The sequence below is a fragment of the Apus apus genome, chromosome 3 (genome assembly GCF_020740795.1).
Source record: "Apus apus isolate bApuApu2 chromosome 3, bApuApu2.pri.cur, whole genome shotgun sequence".
Taxonomy (NCBI): domain Eukaryota; kingdom Metazoa; phylum Chordata; class Aves; order Apodiformes; family Apodidae; genus Apus; species Apus apus.
This window is the reverse complement of record NC_067284.1, coordinates 87,161,134-87,180,026: the sequence shown is the minus strand read 5'-3', so window position 1 is coordinate 87,180,026 and position 18,893 is coordinate 87,161,134. Positions and strand designations below refer to the sequence as shown.

Here is an 18,893-nt window from a genome sequence, read left to right as displayed (position 1 = left end):
TGTCAAACTCCTATCATTGGTGCCTCCTGGAAAGTTGCAAACCTGGTGATTTATGGAGCCTACTGCTCCCACTGAAGAAGGGGAAGGCTTTGTTTGGGACCACAATTTGTCACACTAGAGTTGAGGTGTCAGGGAAGCACACATTGCTTGAGTGCTGCTGCTGCTCTAGCATTGCCCCCCTATTGGTTCTTTGACAGCTGTTTTTGCAAAATTCAACAGAAACTTACTGATGGTCCACACATGAAAAGTATTTTATTATCTAATTACCTCTGAGTGTAGGAGTGGGCCTTTCAAATTCTGGGGGACATATTAGGCTCTTCAGTGGCTGCTTAGACACCTTGCTGGATGAAAGTCAGAGGGACAAAGGTTTTAAATCTTCCCTTGCAACCCTCCCAGTCTCCCTCCTCCCCATGTACGCTGTCATTAGCAAGAGCATGCAGGGAGGCATATGACTTGAATGACGTTTTCTAACAGTTGCACAGACTGTAGTTTAACATGCAGTTTGGTCTCCTTCCTACAGAAAGCTAATCTGCCACCTTTGCTGGATAAGCTACATCGTGGAGTGGGAAAACAAACAATCCTGCCAATTGCTAGTGAGGGGAGAAAAAAAAAGCAGAACAGGAGCTGCTTATCAGAGACCCACCTTTTGAGAGGAAAATTCACAAGATCCTGAGGAAGGAAGGATTCTCTGCAGAGCTTCAAGTACTCTTCTGACAACCCCACCCTGCATGAGCTGGGGCAGGGAGCTGGGCCCCTTCCTATTGTGAAAACTGGGTCCAGAGAACTGAAAATGAAAAAAACAACAGGAGTCCCCAGTCTGCTCTAGTGCTGTAAAGCTGCAATTAAACACAACAACGAAACAAAAACAAAACAAAACAAACCAACCCAAAACAAACAAAAAACCCACCTACAACAGAAAATCCCAAACACATTAGTCTTAAAAAAATCTGACTGGCATAGACATTCTTTGAATTGTGATTTTAGAAATAGTAGGAATAACTCAAATCTCAGAGAACTTGGAGTGTTTGAGGCAAATGTTTCCGTCAGCCGCCGTCAGGCTCAGGGATGTCTGAAATTCCGATCTCAATTTTGCCCAAGCTTGCAGGTGTTTGGATTCACATGCCACATCTCACCTTCATGATAATTTTTATTTTGACTGGGCCAGCTTTCTGAGGGGCCAGAGAAAGAAAAGTCTGTGTGTATTGGCAGAACTAGCTGAAGAGCTCTGTGGTTTAATTTTTTTTTTTTTAATAACTTGAAATCATGGTTAATCCAAGCATCTCCAAGGACTTGCCAAGCAGCAGTGAAGTTAACGCTACCTGCTCTTCTCTCTGGTCCACCTACCTAGTGCAATACATTCAATGACCACATGCCAACATAATAGCACATCTGAACAAGACCTTCAACAGCTGCAGGGCCAAATTATATTTTGGGTAATCTAAGCCAATGCCTCGGAGTCCAGCTCCTGCCATGACACGAAGACACTAATATTTCAGCTTTCACACCTGCTTTTAGCTCTTGTACTGGTATATGAGAACAAATTGAATGCAATCATATCTGCTTACATATACAGTGGATGCCTGTTTCCCCCTGCACCGAGGTGATGCTCATCAATGCAGAGTTCTTGTGGGGACCCCCACTGGTAACCACATGCCATCACAGCTCTCTTTAAGTAATTTGGGGAGCGAGTTCTCTCCAACCTCCCATATAATCTTCTGCCTGGATAAATGGGATGCTCAGGCCATTGAAAGGAACACAGCCATGATCCAGCTGCATGTGGAGGGAGACAGGATAAATACCAAGGGGTCACAGAAAGGTGATCTAAAACTGCATCAAAGCTGTCCTCATCAGTCATGTAAACCACTGGGAAGGGCAATACTGCTCAGTGGCAAGCACAGGGCAGGCCACTTACTTATACTTTGTCTTTGCTGTGTCAAAAAAGCACATCTGTAGCAAAGAATCTAGTTCAGCCTGTAATCCTGAAGTTGAGAATTGTATTACAAGGCACACTGAGGCTACTGAAGTTTTGTTAGCAAAGCTTCCTAAGTACTCAAAAGCCACTTTGTGTCTGAGGTGGCTCAGTCAAATTCTGCCCTATTACTCTAGTCAGCACCCCTTGCACAGGAAGAAATCTGTTTTCACAGAAACAGTGTATGACTTAAGACTAGGAAACATTCTTTCCAGTTTGCGGTGTTTCTCAATCCACTGCTTTCAGTATTCATAGGGATTGAACATGTATCAACAACTCTTGAACCTCTGAGGAAAAAGATGTGTCTACAGGCTACACTCACAAAGATCCTTGACAAATAAGCTTCATTCTGGATTTGATTTGCTTCAGAGAAAACACACCACAAGTTTGCAGAACTACTAATATTTTAAAGTAAAAGTTAACCCAATTAAAACATAAGAGTTGTGCAGCAAATGAAATGTAAACAATGTGTAAGACCAGTGGTGGAAACTTTCTAAATTATTGTGCTGGAGTGCAAAGCTGCATTATGAGCATGATCTCTCATTGGAATTTTAATCCAATATTGAAGTAAAATGACAAAGTCACACAAGCTTGACTTTGAGAAGTCATTAAGTTGAACATCTTATACGAGACAACTGAAGCTGGGACAAGCAACTTTTCACATCTCTACAGGGCGTTAGAATGTCTCCCAGGCAGAAGAAAAGTAACATGTTGGTATATACCTCTAGAAAAAACAGAAAGCTGAGATCCTCTTCGGGATGCTTGCTGATGGTATAGAAACACAGCACGGAAAGAAAACAGGAAGAATTAAGAACATAGAAGTACAAAAACTGGCAAGTGCAGAAGAAAAGCACTATCGAGGATGGAAGAAAAGTTGTCCTGAACATTTGAATCATTCAATGAAGCACTTTCATTCTCCAACGTGCTACAAAAACACCCCAAGCCAACGCTGCTGTGAGGTAGCAGAGCTTTAAAGCCCATGCCTGCCCGGGGCATACTGAGGTTTCCATGGACAAAAACTCCACCTAGTGAGGAGATGGACTGTACTGCATACTCTGCACTCAAGTGAACCAACATCCTCTTTCTGATGATGATGTAATACAACCAGAAATACACCACTAACGTTGTATGTCCAAAAGTTTTAATACATGGTTCTCACTATTCAGGAAGTTATTGCATTAAATTATAATACATAACTCATCTGGAAAAAAAAAATCTTCATTTTACACATCACAATTCTGTCATAGTAGCTAAAGGAGACCAGAGTTGATATGCAATTCTCTCAAAAAGAAATGCAACTAGTTCTTCCCCAAATAAACAAAACTTTCATATTATTATTCAGTAGTTACTGCAAATCCCAGCACTACTCCTATAAATGTACAGCTCAGGAAAAGTGTCATTCCAAATTACCTTCTGCAAATCTGAAATGTATTAAATCATGACTTTCAGTACATGTTCATTTTTTTGTTAAATGAATTAAAATACAAAGCACATTTAATTTAATAGCACACCATTTCCCTTAAGGTTATTGTTTTTCTTTTATTATGACTTAAACAGAGTCACATATTAAAAAAGATCAACACTACCTACAGCAGTTTATACAAATCCACGTGTTTGAATTGTGACAGGCACACAAGCATGATATTTGATCACCAAAACAAAAGGCCAGATTCCCTGATCCATTAAAACCAACATCCATGTCAGCCTGCTGCTTCATGGATGATGGCAGAGGCAGAATCAGTAGGCCCTGCATGCCATAGATAGATTGATGGAGCAGTGATTAAGGAATAACAGAGCACATTTCAGAACTATATTCTACACTTCATCCTCTGATGAGGATGAAGATGTGCTACACCAGCTTGCAACAAAAGCACAAACAGGGCTCTCCTCCTATTCAGCCTTATGTCAGGACTGGAAATTGGGAAACTACACAAAATCCTCAAGCATTATAATAATCAGGGTCATGAGATACAGTTCCACAGCTTACCCTTCTCTTGCACAGAAAAAAAATAAATTACATAAGGCTCATCTGTATCTATTCTGTGCTCAAAACATGCTTTCTTCTGCTGTAAAGAGAACCATAAAATATACCTGTGATCAGAGAAAAAAAGCTCTCCTCCAAAATACCTGTAATTATGGAGAGCTCTCACTTATAATCCACTTCAAAATATTTCTCTAATTAAGTAAAGCCAGGTTGCTACCTTTGCCCACTTTAAACACATGACAGAGAAAATATTATTTTTATATCCTTCACTAGGTTCTGATATCAAAAAGAGTTCACTAGTAAAATAACACCTGTGTGGCTGTCTTGGAGGTAACACATTCACACAAGTTCTCTCAGTGTCCCTGTACCTTAAAACTGGTGGTTTTCAGAGTGGTTTTTAATCAGTTTTAGCTAGAAGCACTGAGTTACAATGTTTTTTCTGTGATTTGCTAGAAAAAGGAGAGCAAGTGAGCAGAGACAGTAGGATGCTCTGCAAAATCTGGCAGTTCAAAAGGCATCCGAAGAACAAGAGAAAGAAAACCAACCACTGAAGTGAAGACTGCATTGAACTAGCACTGAGAAAATAGGAAGAAATTGAGAAGCTCCATCATAAGTAGTTATGCAGAATATTTTACTAGCAGTATCTTTTGTTTGTTCAGGCACGAGGCATCCATTACCATCATACACATTGCAAAAGCTTTAATTTGAAAGTGCAAGAGGAATAGGATACTCAATTATTCCAGTTAAGAACACCTACTGAAAGCCTAATTCAAGGTTACTTAGCTGTAACATTTAGAAAGTCTGCACTGAAGGGGAAGACATTTACACAGCTCAGAAGATGATACTAACAGGTTTTGAAAGCCAGCCTTTACAACAAGACTCGGCTTGGTTTATTTTCAGAGACAGATACTGAATGATATAGCCATCAGCATTCAACTCAAACAAACAAGCATTTGCATCATTTGCATTACCCTATCTACATTAGGCTTCCCAACCAAATACAGTCCTTGTGTTTTCTGCAAAACAGGTAGTTCTTGGTTATTGTTGTAGAACACAAAATTACTCGCAGGAGAGACAGTGTGTATTTTGAAGGTCACATAATTTATAGGAAGCCTCACACCCAGCCTCCTCATCTTGTGTTGTTTCTGTACAGCAAAACTAGCATGCTGTTTCTTCCAAAGGAAACAGCACCTTCAGAACCCATGCCTACCCTGCACATCTCAAGAGCATTTATGCCTCCCCACTATGGTTTTAACCAGTAGGTAATGGCCTGTAATGCATTGATTACAGCACCTCAAGCAAGAGTACATACTGCACCAAGTGGACCTGGCCCCAGTGAAGTCCATAAGAAAACAACGAAGGGGAACACAAAGGGGAAGGAAGTTATTCTCACTTCTTCCCCGAAGGGAACAAATCCTTCTGACAGCAAGTTTGTCTGCACAGAGCTGTAATTTAATCCAACAGGCCTGTTTACTAAATAGAAGAAGCCCTTTCATACAAACACAAAAACCTATATAAAAACATGTTTTAATTTAGGGCTGCCTCCAAATGAATCAAGAGAATTTCAATGCTGGAGAAATGGAATAGTCAGCATTGCTAGCAAACAAACCAGACTGTGCAAATCCAAGCTGTTTATCTGCAGTGCTGACTCACATGGGGATGGTGGACATGCCTTATGGAATTACCACACCCTGGGAATGTTACAGCACTTCCCCTCCTACCAAGACACTGTTAAATAAGAATTCCTACAGTGACACGATGAAAACAGATCTTTTCCTGCCACATGGTGTACATTTATTTAAGACTTTGACAAACATTTGGCTGAAAATTGTATGTTATAGTATTTCTCAAGTCACAAACACTACACAAACCATTCTTAAAGGATATGCTGCCCAAGGACATGTGACCTGGACCTTACTTCTCAGTCCCCTGCCCTCCATCCACCAAGAAAAGCATTGCATCCCTGCAGGATTTGATTGTAAGTTTTCAGCTTCTTGAATGCAGCAGTTAGACATTTTTCACGGACTCAAAAACCCCCATGTAGTTCATATATTCAATATACAACATTTTCAGTAAGTGCTTTCACACTCTGTTCCTAAAAACAGTTAGGTCACTTCACACCACAGAGGTGGTACTTTCCGGATTTATGCGCATCAATCTTGAAGCATTTCTCAGATCCTGTAGCTGCTTGGCTGGCTTTCCAACTCCTTCCTCAAATCTTTTTTCCACAACAGGAAGGACAGTTTCATACAGGAAGGATGCATTCTGCCTAATGAATGCTTTCTTCTCAGGGTCCTGTTCACATCGTAAACTGTAATCAACATGCTGGACAGCCACTAGGATGATTTCCACAAGGCTCTCCAGAAGAACCATATGCAGCTCTGGAAAATAAAGCTTTAACGCTTCCTCCAAGAAGGCCATAGTCTGCTTAGTGAAAGCTACTACAGTGTAGCTCAGGTTGACCCAGCAGTCATCACCCGTGTATTGGTCAAAATTGCCTACCCCACAGCTCCTCATCTCCTCCCTGAGTTTCCCCAATGCCTCTGGAGTCATTAGGTTCATCCTTCTCCACATCTCCTCGGAGTTGCGGTGCTTGGTGGCCTCGATGATGATATCCTTGTAGCTCTGTAAAGCACCTTTGATATCCTTCACCAGAAGGGCATGAATGATGAAGGTGAGATCCAGTCCAATCTCACTAAGCTGCTTGCAGTGCTCTTTAGCTACCTTGGGTATGAACAAAACCAGAAGATGTTATTAGCATGTAGGACCCCTTTACATCTTACACATTCACCAAATCTGTAATTCTCAGGAAACAGGGAAGTGTTAATCATACTTTGCTTATTTCACCTGCTAACAAAATTCCTTATTAATGAGAAATTAATAACTAAAAGATAAACCCAGTTTGTAACAAATACTCTGGCCAATTACATTATAACTGCCACAGACACACCTTTTTTTTTTTTTCTCTTTCACCATTAGCTGCTGAAAGAAACCATAACATGAAAAAGTTAGTCTTGCAAAAAATTATGGAAATGTGGTCCAAGACAGGCTTGGAAAACAAGCAAAAAAAGTCTTCAAAATACTCATAATTCAGAATTTTAGAGCCTCTGACTGGATAAAGGCAAATTAAGAATAAACACATTTTGCATTTCTGATAAAGGCAGGGTTTTTCTTGCTGTATATTTTCATCTTAACGCTCTCCTCTGTTAAACTGAAAAAAACCAAACCAACCACAAACGAGTATTAACCTTTTAACGCAGGAAACCTCTGGAGACCCACTGAGGAGTCAACAACTAACCTAGGTATAAGAAAAGAGGATTTACAAGCTTTGCAGCCTTTCTTTCGGCCATCATGTCACACCACCCTCTTTGGACCCTCTTACCTTGACACACTCTGCCGCAGTTGACAAGCTCTCTTTACTATCAAATACTTGCTTACTGAAGGCATCTACAAACATCTTCATGGAAGAGCGGGCCCAGACAACGAAGGCCGAGTAGCAGCCATTGTTACCAGCAAAGTCAGTCTCAAACTCTCTTGCCGTCTCTAGGAGGCTGGTGAAGAAGACGTGGCAGAGCTTGTGGATGTAGAGCAGCGTGGCGCCCTCGATGCGCAGCTGCCGGATGGCGGTCTGCACCGCGGCCGCCCGGTTCTTCAGGAAGAGCTCACATGCCTTGGTGGACTGGCCCAAGCGAATGAGCTGGGACACGGCCCGGCGGGTGGCCCGCGGCCCGCCCCGCAGCGAGCGATCCGGAGACAGCTCGAACACCAGCACATCCGTAAGCTGCCGGACCCGCTCATCCACCTTGGCCCGCAGCTCCTTCACCGGCTGGCTCACCGGCTTGTCCCCCAGGTACTCGTTGAGTTTATCCAAGAGGTCCACTGCCCCCTCAAAGTCCCGCTGAGCAATGCAGACATCTAGGTCCTCAGGCAGCTCCTGGATCCACTCCAGTGAGAGGTCGACCACCTCCTCCTCAGCAGAGGGCTCTTCCTCCTCCTCGTCCTCATCCTCCTCAAAGGGGTTGGTGGATTCAGGGGGCGTCGGGGCAGGCCGGGGCAGGGCCTCCTGCTCCAGGCGTCGCTTCTCGCTGAGCGCCCGGCTGCGCTTGGTCTCCTCCAGCACCTCCAGCCACTCCTTCTTGATCTTGGCATTCTCGGCCTGGAAGATGCGGCTCTCAGGGAACATGAGCAGCTTGAACATGTCCTTCATGGGGGGGTTGTCCTTGACGTTGACCACAGCCAGCCCGTCGAGCGGGTAGAGGGCATCGTAGCGGTAGGCGCCGCGGCGGTTGGGCAGGGCCGTGGCCACCAGCAGGCAGTCGTTCATGAGGAAGGCGTGCACCCGCTGGATCTGCGCCATGTGGTCGGCATCGTACTCCACCAGGTCCCCGTTGTAGACCAGGTACTTGCCAGGACTCTCGGGCAGGAGGTCGCGGCAGCCCTCCACCTTCTCCAGGAGAGTGGTGAGCGTGCGCTGCCGCCCCTCCTCGCTGGCCGCGGCCTCTTTGGCCGCCAGGGACAGGAAGGGGTCGGCGGCGGCGGCACGGCGGGCACCCAGGGAGGGGTCGTCCCGGTCGGCCTGGAGGAGCAGGGCCTGGGTGATGGCCTCCATGATGCCCTTCTGCTCGGTGAGGATGTGGCTGAGCTGGTACATCTCGCTCTCCAGGTAGCTGATCTCCCGCGCCGTCTCGATGAACTGCCGGTAGTTCTGGTAGACGTTGCGCTTCAGGCTCTGGGCCGTCTCCTCGCTCAGCGCCTGGATGCGCTGCCGGTGCTCCTGCAGGTCCCGGTCCCCGTCCGACTGCTGCGACAGCTGCTTCACGTACTCCCCCGCCGCGAAGCCTCCCGACTCCAGCTGCCGCCGCAGCCGACTCCCGCCGCCTTCGCCCAGCGCCAGCGCCATCGCCCCACGTCCGGCCGGCCCGCCCGCCCCGCCGCCGCCGCCGGGAGCCGGCCGCCGCGCCTGCGCACAGCCGGAGGCTCGCCGCGCCGGTAGCGCACGCGCGGGCAGCCAACGGGAAAGCAGCCGGCCTCGGTCCTAGATATTCGGAAGCTACACCCGACACCGGGCCGTGGGCTCCAGCCCGGCGTGTCCCCCCGCTCAGACGCCCGCCCCGGCGGGGCGAGGCGCAGCTCCCCCGGGACAGCCGGGGGCGGGCGCCGGGCGCGGTGCGCAGGCGCGCTGGGAAGCGGCGGGTGGCGCGGCGGTGCCGGTAGCGCGGTGCGCGTGCGCCGCGGGCGGTTGGGGCGGCCGGGCGCCGGGGCCGCCATGCCGGGCGGGATGGGGCAGCGGGAGGCGGAGCGGGAGGACTTCTTGCTGGCGCTGCAGCTCCAGGAGCTGTGGGAAGCGGAGGATAAGGCGGCCGCGGCAGCAGCGTGCCCCGCGGTGCCTCCGCGCTCTTCGCCCCCGAAGCCGCTGTCGGTGGTGGACGAGGCCTGGGAGCTGCTGGACCCCAGCCCCGACGTGCGCGGCCTCTTCGTGCAGTTCAACGAGAGCCTCTTCTGGGGGCGCCTGGCGGCCGTCGAGGTGTCGTGGAGCCCGCGCATGACCCTGTACGCCGCGGTGGGGGGAACGTGTGCGCGGGGTGGGCTCGTAGGGCCGCCCTCGCTGGGCAGGGGAGCGGGGCTCTCGGGCCGGAGCAGCCTCCCGGCGCGGGCGGGGAGTGGGGGTGCGGCGGGGGTCCCCGGGTGAGGCCGGTCCTTGCGGAGCTGCCCGGTGGCCTCCGCCGCCCTCAGGTGTCGGGAGCTGCCCGTGCCTCTGAAGGGCGCCTGCAGTTGCTGGAGCTGCGTCAGAGCCGTCGGAGGAGCCTGTGACCCATACAGCTCATCGTGTTATCTGTGGGCTTGAGGGAGGGGGAGGAAAAGCTGTCACCTGTCGCTTTGTGCTGCTCCTAACTGTGGCTTCGTAGGCACGAGACACTAGTGCCACAGCTTCTCTTCCACGTATTTTAACATCCTGCTTTTCTAACATAGTTCATAAGCCAGGATGCAGGCTAGTCACTGTCCTTGTCTGTTTTCTCCTTCGTTTGTTTTCCTTGCCAGCCATAAGTCCTTGTTCCTGTGGTGCAGGCAAAACTGGAGAGATGTTGGGAGTGGAGTAAATAACAGTCTTAAACTGTGTGCATCCAGAACAAAAAGAATGTAGTTGTATTGCTGTGATTTTACCTATTCCCAGTTTTATAGTAATTTTATAGCATGCCAGAAAGGCAAATATGAAAATATAATAATATAGTAACAAGACCTAGAATAGACTAGGAAGGAAAACGTGTAGGAAAGCTAAGATTAAAAAAAAAAGAAAGAAAAGCTTTGAAATGTAGGCTGCATTTCTGCACCACATCAGCTGATGCAATTGCTGGTTGCTGGAGTCCTGTACCCTCTTACCCTCTGCTGGTTGCAGTACTCTTTAGGATACTGAACTGGTAGAGGATTAACTCAGTAACAAAACAAACAAGTGTTTTCTGCTGGATTAACACACAGAAATGATGATATGTAAAGGGTGAGAGTCAAAAGTTAAGGGAGGATGAGGGGTGAAATTGCAGCAATCAGTTAAGTTGCTGTTGGCTGCTGTGAATCTTCAGTCTCTGTTTTATGTATTTCACCCCATCAGGAGTTCTAATGAAAACTGTCTTGTGCCTTCTGAACAAATTAGCTTGGAACAGTCCATTGTGGGGTGGGGGCTCTTTGGTTTTAGGGGATATATTTTTTTTTCCAGAATTGCTAACTTTGAATTAAGTTATTGCAAGAGATGTAACAAATTATAGCCTCACTCTTGCTATTTGAGTCACAGGTTATTCTAAGGAACTTGTCGGCTTTTGTTTTTTTTTCTAGTAACTATGCACGGGAAGTGTTTTGTCATGTTCTGAGTTGCCTGGCGTGTGTTGGAAGGGGATGGTGTTCTACCTCCAGTTCTCAGGTTTTTTCTGTGTACTACAGAAACACTTAGCTTCTCATATTTTCTTTCTGTGTCTCTTTCAGCTGTGCTGGAGTGTGCAGATATGAAGGAAGAGGTGGAATGTGTTCCATTCGTCTAAGTGAGCCGCTCCTAAAGTTAAGACCAAGGAAGGATCTTGTTGAGGTATTGGAAGATTGCTTGTGAATCTGCACGTAAAATGTGTTGTGCTTTCCCCCCCAGTCTGTGCAAACATTTTACAGTTCATAGTGGGATTCATATATATAGCAACTTAAAGATAGTAAAACAGTGGTGGCTTTATTCTGTTGATTGTGTTGCAATATCATGGTAATCTCTCAGTTCTGTGTTTCTAAATGCACAACTCGTAGTAGGAGTCTAAAGTCACTTGTTTATTTTACTGACTATATAAAGAAAAAAAAAGTTTTTTACTTCTAAATTCTGCTCTATTACTAAAAACAACAGTGGACTGAAAGCACAATCAGAAAATTGTAGTTTAATCTTTTAGGTCAAAAGGCCAGCAGCAGAAAATGAGGTTTTAGGATATGACTGTAAGCAAAGTTTTGCATTGCTTCTTGTGCCTCTGTTGGGGCTGCTGCTTTGAGTAGCCTCACCATTCAGATTTGCTTAATGAACAGAAATTCTGCAGAGTTCCAGTTTTCTCACAAGTGTCTCTTTTTTGGGTTGTAGCAGGGATGATCTCTTTGAAGATCTGGCTTAAGTTTGAGGGCTGTTTCTCATTTTTGAAATGTGACTTACTGTAGTAGTATTCTCCAGTGTATTTTGGTGGTGTGGGGATAGAGGTAATTTGATTTTACAGGTAGAATAAGTATTATGTTCTTTATGACCCAGAGTGAGCATGTGAATGTATGAAAATAAGATCAGCACCAAGATAAACATAGAGAAGTAAAATACTTGCAGCTTAATTTTGAAGCTATATGAAATGCTTTTCAGTAAATAGCTAATGATCTGCATTATTTCAGACACTGTTGCATGAAATGATCCATGCCCTGCTTTTTGTTACTAATAATGACAAAGATCGTGAATCTCATGGACCAGAGTTCTGCAAACACATGCATCGCATTAATCGCTTGACTGGAGCCAATGTCACAGTAAGTATAATCCACTTAACCTGGTTTAATAGGGATTTCTTCCCAATAACTTTTATTTTTTAGTATGCCTGGTGTGGTATGAGTGATATACTTATTTTTATTAGACGCTCCACTACAGATTTGCATCCAAGTGTATGCCAGTTCCATAGTTATTTTGTTTGGGATTGTAGTTAGGAGCAGGTTGAGGAAGATGGGGTGTGTTGTTAGTGATAAAATTTTCAAGTATACCCTCTCTAAGTATTTTTCTTTCAACTTCTGTTTTAAAATTTAAATAATTGAATGACACAAGGGACAGATTAACTCCATGTTCAGGGTAATGTTTGAGGAAGAGTGTTCTGTCATAATTAAGATTTATATCAGTAGAGGCTAACGGGTTGATGATATTTAAAAACTATGTCTAATAAGATCAATTAATGAAATACAGAGAATGCACTACTGGTATTGTATACAATGCATTCTAAATTGTACATCATTTAGGGTGAAATTGTAGATTGATATTCAGAGTTATTTTATTGCAGTTCAAACAAGATAACGAGGACAAACTCCTACACATCCTGGGTTTTTTTTAACCTTTTTTTTAATGGTAGCTAAATAGTGATCAAATTTTATCCAGGTTCAGTTCTTTTAACTTGGTAATGTGAAAATCACAGCAGTAACGGAGGTAATTAAAAGGTAATATGTGGTTTTTTAATACTGTAGAGCTAGTGCTACAAAATTAAAAAATTCTTGAATGACTGCTTTTTTTCTTTTTCGTTTTTTAATTCAACCTAGATCTATCATAGTTTTCATGATGAGGTGGATTTGTACCGCCAGCACTGGTGGCGATGCAATGGCCCCTGTCGAAATAGAAGACCTTACTTTGGTTACGTGAAACGTGCAATGAATAGAGCACCCTCTGCACGAGACTTCTGGTGGGCTGAGCATCAAGAGAGATGTGGAGGTACATTCACAAAAGTGAAGGAGCCAGAGAACTTCTCTAAGAAATCCAAGGAGAAAACCCAGCCAGCAGAACTTCCAAGTTCTGAGTCAACTAACAAAGGTATTTTAAATATATATATATATGTGTGTGTGTGTGTATATATATATATATATTCTAAACTGTTTTTCTAAACATTTGCTTGAACACAGATCAATCACAACGTGAGCTTTATGTAGCTATTGTTATGTAGCAAATAACAGGGCCCATCTTATTTGTGAATTTCTAGGCTCCTTCTTAAATTAATTGTTTGCAAAGGCTTAGTTTGCAGCACTGTTTTCAAGCAGCAGATTTTTCTGGTGAAGTATGTAAAATACAAAGCTTGTGATTTATATACGATAAACTTACTAACTTATCTTATTTTGCAGGCAAGACACAAACGTATGATACACAATATCTGGTGCCTTTTAGTGGCAAGGGGTATCGTCTTGGAGGAGACAGTGGACTCTCAGAAAAAAACACAGATTCCAGCAGCAGTGTTAGAAAGAGTGAAACACCTGGATCACAGTGTCGTTCAGCAGTAAAGACCATACCAATCCCTAAAAACGAGATAAAATTTGAAAAATCACCCCGTAGTGGTATCTTCTTTCCACTTTATACTGGTGATGCCAGTGAGAAGATCAACTTAGCTTCAAAGCAAGAGTTTCCTAAGTTGTCTGTTGCCAATACAAAGGCCTACAAGAATGTTGGTGGATCACCTGTTAAAATTCCTCGTGTTACAGAAGAAAAATCAAACCAAGGTTCTGCAAGTGGCAAGAGGGCTATGCCATTATTTTATACCAGGGCACCCAAACAAATTTGTTTTGAGGAGACATCAGCAGCTCAGGTTGCATCTGAGAAAAAAAGCTCTGAGGGTACTAATGTGCTGCAGCAATGGCCTAAGTTGGAAGACAGAACTGCCTTTGAAAACTATTTCATTAGAAAAAAGAGTACTGATGTCCCCTTAAATATGAACACACCTATGAAAACCAAAGCTGAATCTTCGGTGTCCTCTGCAAGTTTGAGCACTGCTGTAAGGCAAGATAAAAAAGTCAGTTGTCCTGTTTGCCAGACTGAGGTTTTGGAGTCTAAAATAAATGAACACCTTGATTCTTGTCTTGCATAAAACCTTTTAGAAAGCTGTCTCAAGAAAGAAATCAGGGCTGAAAAATAAACAGAAAAATTCTAAGTGACAGATATTTTTTGAAAAAAAACAAAACAAGAACAGTCCTTTTGAAGAGATTGTTTTCAGGAAGGTTGTAAGTTACCTATGCTGTTAAAAGTTGGAGTGGTCAAGTGGAAGGTAATGAATGTCAGTCTTCTGGCCCAGGATCCCAGCCAAATCACCTACTTTTTCTGATAGTTTGCACAAACTCTGTTGAAAGTTCACTAGTTTTTAGGATATGAGTTTTACATGCAGGAGTCACTGACCCCTCCATATGCTGTTACTGGTTAGGAAAAGTTGTAAGGCATATTGGTAGCAATACCAGTCCCATCTGTATTATAAAAGCCTTCAGATTTTTCTGTCAAAGTACTTTACAGACCAAAATGGCATTAAATTGACTTTAGCTGACAGTCTTTGTTTTGCTTCTGGAAGCCAGCCAGCTTGGTGGTTCGTGTCCAACAAGCCAGTCACTGGAGTACGAAAACCATCACGCTTTGAAAAGTTATGGATGCTGTGCAGATGTGTTTGCTATTTAAACTTGCTGAAATGTTAACAGTTCTCTTGCTGCACTGGAAGTATTTAACTGGTTAAACACTTAACAGCTTGATTCCTTACTTATAAAACTGGTTATAAATATTTTTTAAAAATGAAAAAAAATTAATTCTGTTTCCTATGTTGTTGCAACAACTTTAAATGGCTATATTAGCCTCAGATGCTCGTATGTTTGCCTTTGATTACTTGCTGCTCCCTTTTGAAATTGGGAAGTAAACTGATGTGCAATGGAGTTTGACAAATGATACATTTACTCTTTGTAAACATTGGTGTATTTTTTTAAATGCTGGCACTACAGATTTTATATGTGAATTGGATTTTTCTTGCATATTCTGAATAAATTGATATTCTAAATTTTCATTAACCTGTGTTTCACATGGCAGTTGTGGCCATCTTGTGTTACTCACCAGTGGGCTCACTTGGATATCTAGTAACAGTATGGTTTAATAGATCCTTTCTGTATTAACACTTTTCCTTCTTAAAATTCCTTGTAAAAACAGGAATTGCTGAATATTGATTGCATCAGCCTTCTCCATCATTTTAGTGCGGTTTCACTTTTGTTGCATTTCTGTGGAAAATTTTACAAATACTGATTCTAAAACTTGACATGCTAATTTTCCATACTTCCTTCTTAAAACTGCAATATTTGTCTGTGTGCTCAGTAAAACTTGACATTTACAAAGAGGAGGGGAGGGTTGTGGGAAGAGTTAAATGGATTATTTTCTTTTCCAAAGTCTTTTCATCAACAGTGTTCATTTGAACAACAAATAATACAAATGTGGGAATTGGCCTGTAGAACTCTGAATCTTAGAGTCTGGTGTGGCTGGAGGCAGGTGGAACTTAAGCTATAGGCAAATCCTGTCTCAAATATACAAGTGTCCTAAAATAGATCTGTTTTCAAAACAACTGTGCAACTGTGGAAAAGCATCACTTCTGCCCATGCCTGATTTTACAATGAAGTATTATGATGCCAAGATCTCTTTTATACAGAGATAAAGGTGACAAAGAGCTGAGTTCTTGTACATTTGCATGATTCCTTTCCCTTCTCTTTCCTTTTCCTTCCCATTTCTTCCTCACTCCTCTGTTTCACCTGTCTCTCTCTGATATTGAACTGTCCAAGAAGACAAAATTGTCATGCAAGGAGCAAACTTGGTTTCAGGGAGGAAAGTGGTCCAGAAAAGCATTTCTGTCCTTGGACCTCTTCCCACAGCTGTTGCGGGTGGCTCCAGAAAGCCAGCAGCTGAAGAGCCCATCTGAACAGACAAGGTAAAATGAGCTAGCTTGGATTAAGAGCAAAAGTGGTTCCAGTTCATCATGACTGTACCTGTCTAACGATACTCTTGAATGGAAAGGTTGCCAGGCTCTTCACAAAAACACAGAAAGCGAAAAGTAGCTTGTGGAGAGGGCAGCAGTGGGCAACCAGAGAGCAAGAGAAGAATGTTGGACTGAGAGCTCTCTGCAATAGGCAGCTGAGGAAATCCATGCAGGTAAGAAGAAGGAGGCACCCAAGTGTGCAGCAGATTCTGATGTCCACCTTTCAAAGCTCTGAACGCTGCTCTTAGTATCAGAAATCTTTCTGAGTTACAGGGAGATGGCCCCAGGCAGGGCTCTCTGCTGTGCCAGGAACTACCCCTTTGTCATTGAGCTTCCTAAAGAATGGGGCACGAAGTCACACGTGTTCCTGCCCTCATAGTTTCAGCAGTGCTGACTCTCAGGTGCTGATTTTATTTTTCTGCTTGAATTCCCTGGATGAGCACTGACACCTGGGCTTCAAAGAACACTATGCAGCCCCAGCACCACTTAGGTGGAGACGAGGGGAGAGGCATCACACCCTTCTGCTCTGGCTGGCAGATTTCACTTGTGCAGCACTAAGCTGGAGCAGCCGTGCACAGCCCTCTGACCCATCCCACCCCTCCCAGGAGACCTTCCTGGCTGTGTTTGAGAAATTAATGTTCAGTTGTACCATATGTTGTTTTGGATACACATTAGAGTAGAACCTGCCCGTGTGATGTCTTAGCTCCCTTTCCTCCCCTTAATCCAATCTAGATACAGTGCTAAGTGTTCTGATTTCAGTGGTTTTACGATTTAGAAAGTAGTTATTTACCATTTTTTAGCTAACATTACTAATAGTTTTGTATTACCGTGTATTTGAGACATTAATTTTTGGATGTCCTCTGTATTGGTTTTGATACACATTAGAGTAGAACCTGCCCGTGTTATGTCCCCCTGTTATGTCCTCCCTTAATGCAATCTAGATACAGTACTAAGTGTTCTGGTTGAGTGATTTTGCAATTTAGAAAGTATTTGTTTCGTGTTCTTTGAGCACACACTTGTAGTTGTTTGGCTTTATTTCTCAAGACTAGACTGAGAGTGACTTTGCAGTTGTATCCATAAAAGAGCAGAAAGAATGACACAAGTCCTCTCCCCTTACCTTGCCACCTGCATCCCATAGTGTGCAAAATGGAAAAAAATGCATATGGTCAGAGTCTATGGACTAGATTTCCTGTCAGTCATAACTGGAGTTTTGAAACCAGCTTTTTCCAAAGCTCCAAACACTTAAGTAGACTCTCTGCTTTTGATCCTCGAGCCCTAAATGATGCCTACTGCGGTTGAGCTTCTTTCAGAAGGAAGAACACAAGCACCAGCCACAGCAGGGGAAAGAAATTGGATGGCTTATCTGCAGGTCTTGGCAGTGGTTGTGCAGGAGTCAGCAGAGTGTGGAAATTCCCAGCTGGCACCTGAAGGGTTTCAGAGGCAATGCCATCTTTTCTTCACAGGCAAAGCCTCACTTGATACCCTGGGCAATTGCTGCCTTAATTACACTCCTGACTGCTCCAAGCTCTGCACTATGGCAAAACCGAGGGGATTTAGAAAAAATAAAAATAAAAAAATCCCAAAACTTTTGGAAGAAAAAAAATCTCTATGCACCCAAAAAGAAGAATCATCAAATGTGGAGACCTTGGTGTGGTCTTTCCTACCATCCCCATTCATTTTCCTGTCTCTGTGGTTGGTTGAGAGCAGCAGTAGGTCCAGAGTTACTAACTGGAGGCAATGTTGCTACTGTACATGCAGCTCTCTCAGAGAGCGCTTCCAACAGAACCTCCACTAACATGTGGTGCTAAGTTGTTCCCTATTCTCTGTTCTGTAGCACAGATATCCCAATGAATATTGCAACCAAAACAATTAATACATACAGGATTATCAAAATGTCATCAGGAGATGACAGCAGGCATCCCAGCCCTCTGCAAACAAAGCTGTCTTAAATCTGAGTACTGACAGAGGGATCTGTTTGTAACTAAGTGACCGAAAAGTGCCTGTTTCCCTTGCCTTTGCTGGAATACCTTGTATGGACTGTCTGCAGTTCTCAGCCTTTAAGTCATCCTCCTTTCTAACATTTCTTACTCTGTCTTTATAGAAATAACGTGGCAAATTCTGGCTGATCTCAGTGTTTGGATGAGTGTCTTCAGTGAAAAACTGTTTCAGCTCTAAATCCTTCCCAAGCCATGGTAAAAGCCAGTCATCAATCATTTCAAATATGAAGAAATCAGTGCTTTGTTCTCACAGCACTGATGGTGTTGTTTTCTATGGGAGAAGGGATGCGGGATGTATGATTCTTTAGCAGAGTTTACTGCAGCACAGTATCTTGGAGCAGTAGAAAAGATGCTCAAGCCTTTTCAAAACCAGAGTTAGCACCATCTCTCTCAGGCTTTTTTACCTCTACAAAAGAACATTTAAAAAGGAAGATGTTACAGGCAAAAGGTCATCTACAGATTTTTCAGGGGGAATGAACTGGGTTTGCATGACAAGGCTGTGGCAGTTGGGGAGCTACAGGAGTGGCTTCTGTGAGAAGCTGCTGGAAGCTTTCCCATGTCCAACAGAGCCAAGGCCAGCTGGCTCCAAGATGGACCCATCGCTGGCCCAGGCCAAGCCCATCAGCGACAGTGGTAGCACCTCCAGGATAACATATTTAAGAAGTGGTGAAAGAACCTGTGCAACAGCAGCCAAAGAGAGGAGTTAGAGTATGTGAGAGCATTGACTCTGCAGATGCCAAGGTCAGTGAGAAATGAGGGAGAGGAGGTGCTCCAGGTGGCAGAGCACAGATTCCCCTGCAGCCCTCAGGAAAGACCATGGTGAGGCAGGCTGTGCCCCTGTAGCCCAGGGAGGTTCATGGTGTAGAAGATACCCACCTGCAACCTGCAGAGGACCCCAGACTGGAGCAGGTGGATGCCTGAACGAGACTGTGAGCTCACGG

At 44.2% G+C, this 18,893-nt stretch overlaps 2 protein-coding genes across 2 annotated transcripts; one reads left to right on the top strand and one right to left on the bottom strand.

Annotated features, from left to right (window-relative positions):
* Nucleotides 1–3,093: 3,093 nt before the first annotated feature.
* EXOC8 (exocyst complex component 8) lies at nucleotides 3,094–9,093 on the bottom strand. Its single transcript, XM_051614572.1, has 2 exons — nucleotides 7,336–9,093; nucleotides 3,094–6,677 (listed from the first exon to the last, which is right to left on the bottom strand). The coding sequence occupies exons 1-2, from the start codon at nucleotides 8,851–8,853 to the stop codon at nucleotides 6,069–6,071; spliced, it is 2,127 nt and encodes a 708-aa protein (XP_051470532.1). The 5' UTR covers nucleotides 8,854–9,093; the 3' UTR covers nucleotides 3,094–6,068.
* A 108-nt stretch (nucleotides 9,094–9,201) lies between these two features.
* On the top strand, nucleotides 9,202–15,005 carry SPRTN (SprT-like N-terminal domain). Its single transcript, XM_051614573.1, has 5 exons — nucleotides 9,202–9,503; nucleotides 10,926–11,025; nucleotides 11,841–11,969; nucleotides 12,741–13,008; nucleotides 13,314–15,005. Exons 1-5 carry the CDS (start codon nucleotides 9,220–9,222, stop codon nucleotides 14,048–14,050), a joined length of 1,518 nt encoding a protein of 505 aa, XP_051470533.1. The 5' UTR covers nucleotides 9,202–9,219; the 3' UTR covers nucleotides 14,051–15,005.
* Nucleotides 15,006–18,893: the final 3,888 nt, after the last annotated feature.

Bases quoted from the DNA above. Each gene is read 5' to 3' on its own strand.
- SPRTN (XM_051614573.1), top strand. From the start codon at position 9,220: ATGCCGGGCGGGATGGGGCAGCGGGAGGCGGAGCGGGAGGACTTCTTG. The intron at 9,504-10,925 runs GTACGCCGCGGT...TGTCTCTTTCAG, and splicing joins TGGAGCCCGCGCATGACCCT to CTGTGCTGGAGTGTGCAGAT. The intron at 11,026-11,840 runs GTATTGGAAGAT...GCATTATTTCAG, and splicing joins CAAGGAAGGATCTTGTTGAG to ACACTGTTGCATGAAATGAT.
- EXOC8 (XM_051614572.1), bottom strand. From the start codon at position 8,853: ATGGCGCTGGCGCTGGGCGAAGGCGGCGGGAGTCGGCTGCGGCGGCAG. The intron at 6,678-7,335 runs GTAAGAGGGTCC...TTCATACCCAAG, and splicing joins CTGCGGCAGAGTGTGTCAAG to GTAGCTAAAGAGCACTGCAA.